This window comes from Saccostrea cucullata, unplaced genomic scaffold, assembly GCF_032062105.1.
Source record: "Saccostrea cucullata isolate Sc308-1 unplaced genomic scaffold, CSIRO_AGI_Scuc_v1 ctg2985, whole genome shotgun sequence".
NCBI lineage: Eukaryota > Metazoa > Mollusca > Bivalvia > Ostreida > Ostreidae > Saccostrea > Saccostrea cuccullata.
In genome coordinates this window covers 41,236-43,466 of record NW_026931971.1, presented here as the reverse complement: position 1 = coordinate 43,466, position 2,231 = coordinate 41,236, and the positions used below count along the sequence as shown (strand labels likewise).

The following is a 2,231-nucleotide window of genomic DNA, read 5'->3' as shown; positions in this document are numbered from 1 at the left end:
ATGTTAACAAAAAGATAAGTGGGTGGCATATATGCCACCATTAGTTTCAATATTAATTGACTTTTGAGTTTGATTATTATAAGTTTTCTACCTTTTTATTGACCTTGCTATCAAGCTTATTCCTTAGTCATATTCAGGTTTAATCTAGGTGATACACTGCTTTTTTCAGTTGTATTGTTCATTCTGGGCCTTTGTATGGTACAACCATTTGAATTACATAAATTATATAAATTACCCGGTATATTTGAACATGGAGTTCATCTACTAGTGCCACCTGATAAATAACACACCAACTTTAGTCTTTCAAAATTTAGATATCTTTGCTAAGATAGGCGCCCCTCTTATTTTTAAAAAATATATAATTAAATTTTATGTATCTTTTTTTGCTCACTAAGTTAAATTTGATCTAAAGCACAAGCAACAGACATTTTTTTATATTCACAATTTATTACTGTTGGACATTTTATATATATACAATATATTGCGGTATTGAAAAAATGTATTGATGGCATAATTGTGTTCCCGAGGACCTTAAATTTTCACAGTAAATTTTGGATTCTGTCTTAGGAAAGTAAGAATCCAGAGAAGCTGTTTAAGCTATACTGAATAGCAACGTTTACGTTCTTAGTGCTCGGATGTGATTTAAGGCATACCCGATCATTTTTCTCCAAGGTGAGAGTCACCATGTTGCCTCCGGTGTCATAAAAGTTCGAACGTTTTCCCGCAAATGCTGCAGCTACATATTTATCATTGAGATTTAAATGAATACTCAGTTGTTGATACGGTAGTGTTTCGACAGAGAAGAAAAAGGCGTAATTTCCAGCCACTGGTGCCGTAAATATTCCTGTTTCAGAATTATATCCGTCTCCTACGTTATTCAATACCGTCTTTAAAATAATTATCTCCCCTCCTTTTGTGATTCTTTGAAGAATAGTTTCGTTTGCAATTGCTGAAAATGTCACAACTCTCCCATTCACTGGAAAATGAAATTATAACATAGAGTTATTTTTTCACTTTAGAACATCGATCTTTAAAAAAAATTGACAACCGACACACTAAAATGGCCCCACTCAAAACATTTTTTACGCTCTAAGAACACATGTTTTCTTTTATTCCCCTTTTCCATAAATATATTGATATCGTTGAAAAAAGATTTACAAATGTGCCTATTCCCACCCAATAAATTTATCCTGAGTCGATAGAGGGCAAACAAAATTATTTTAAAGATGGTGCAATAGTCAAACTACTGTCATTTTTTGTTCTCAATGTGAAGTTGAATGATTACAAATTATTTATATTAATTGCGTACAGTTACTTTACTTACTTTGCATTTCTTGACGTAATCGACACATTTCTTCTTTCATTTTCATAATTTCCATGTGTATGTCGTAGTATTCTTGATGCGTATCATACAGCAACTGACTTTTTGTTTTTTGTATTGTATATATATGTATCCATACAATAACAAATATTGAGCTTATCCAGTGCATGGCTTATAAGAAATTTTAGGACACGTCGTCTAAATACGTCGATTTAGTTTAAGGCGCAAGTAGAACGAAAATATCTCGACACTTCTGGGGAGCAATGACTTCACACTAAATGAAACATTTCTGTGACATTCAATTAATTTTGTTATCTTCTGAACAAGGAAGACTATTATATTCAAGAAACCTTAGACTACGCAATTACAACACCATTAACAATAACATAATTCAGGCGAAGAGCATGCACACGTCGCAACCTCAGAGAAAAGTCATCTCACTTACTAAGAAACTTGATTGTGTTTCACAAACAAATGAAGAATTCAACTAGCTTTTGCAAAAATAAGGCATACATAACCGACCGCACACAACCTAACACCTGAGGCCTGTTCAGCAGAGCAAGCGTTCGCGAGCGCTCGCCAAAATTACTATTGGAGGTATAAGGAATTTTGGCGAGCGCTCGCGCGTTCGCTCTGCTGAACAGGCCTCAGAGCGAACCCGAAGCGGACTCCGGGTTCGCTTCCCGGGTTCGCTCGGGGTCCGCTTCGCGTTCGCTTTCATAAATTTTGGGACCGCTCTGGATGAGCTTTGTGTGCGCTCCGGGTTCGCTCCGCGTTCGCTCGGGGTCAGCTCTGGGTCCGCTAGAGCGAACCCGGCGTTCGCTGTCTGGGACCGCTTTACGCACTGATGCGAGAAGCGGACACCGCTTTGATCTTGCCGCCTTGTATATTCCAATACAGTATAATGGGA

The 2,231-nt window shown here is 37.0% G+C and overlaps 1 protein-coding gene across 1 annotated transcript; it reads right to left on the bottom strand.

The window, feature by feature from the left end:
- Positions 1 to 464: 464 nt before the first annotated feature.
- LOC134234134 (cerebellin-1-like) lies at positions 465 to 1,497 on the bottom strand. Its single transcript, XM_062716191.1, has 2 exons — positions 1,325 to 1,497; positions 465 to 976 (listed from the first exon to the last, which is right to left on the bottom strand). Exons 1-2 carry the CDS (start codon positions 1,488 to 1,490, stop codon positions 564 to 566), a joined length of 579 nt encoding a protein of 192 aa, XP_062572175.1. The 5' UTR covers positions 1,491 to 1,497; the 3' UTR covers positions 465 to 563.
- Between the last annotated feature and the right edge of the window lie 734 nt (positions 1,498 to 2,231).

What these genes read in the sequence shown, in the direction of transcription:
- LOC134234134 (XM_062716191.1), bottom strand. Translation starts at nt 1,490, where the DNA reads ATGCACTGGATAAGCTCAATATTTGTTATTGTATGGATACATATATAT. An exon ending in ATTACGTCAAGAAATGCAAA is followed by an intron (nt 977 to 1,324) that starts GTAAGTAAAGTA and finishes TTCATTTTCCAG; the next exon opens with TGAATGGGAGAGTTGTGACA.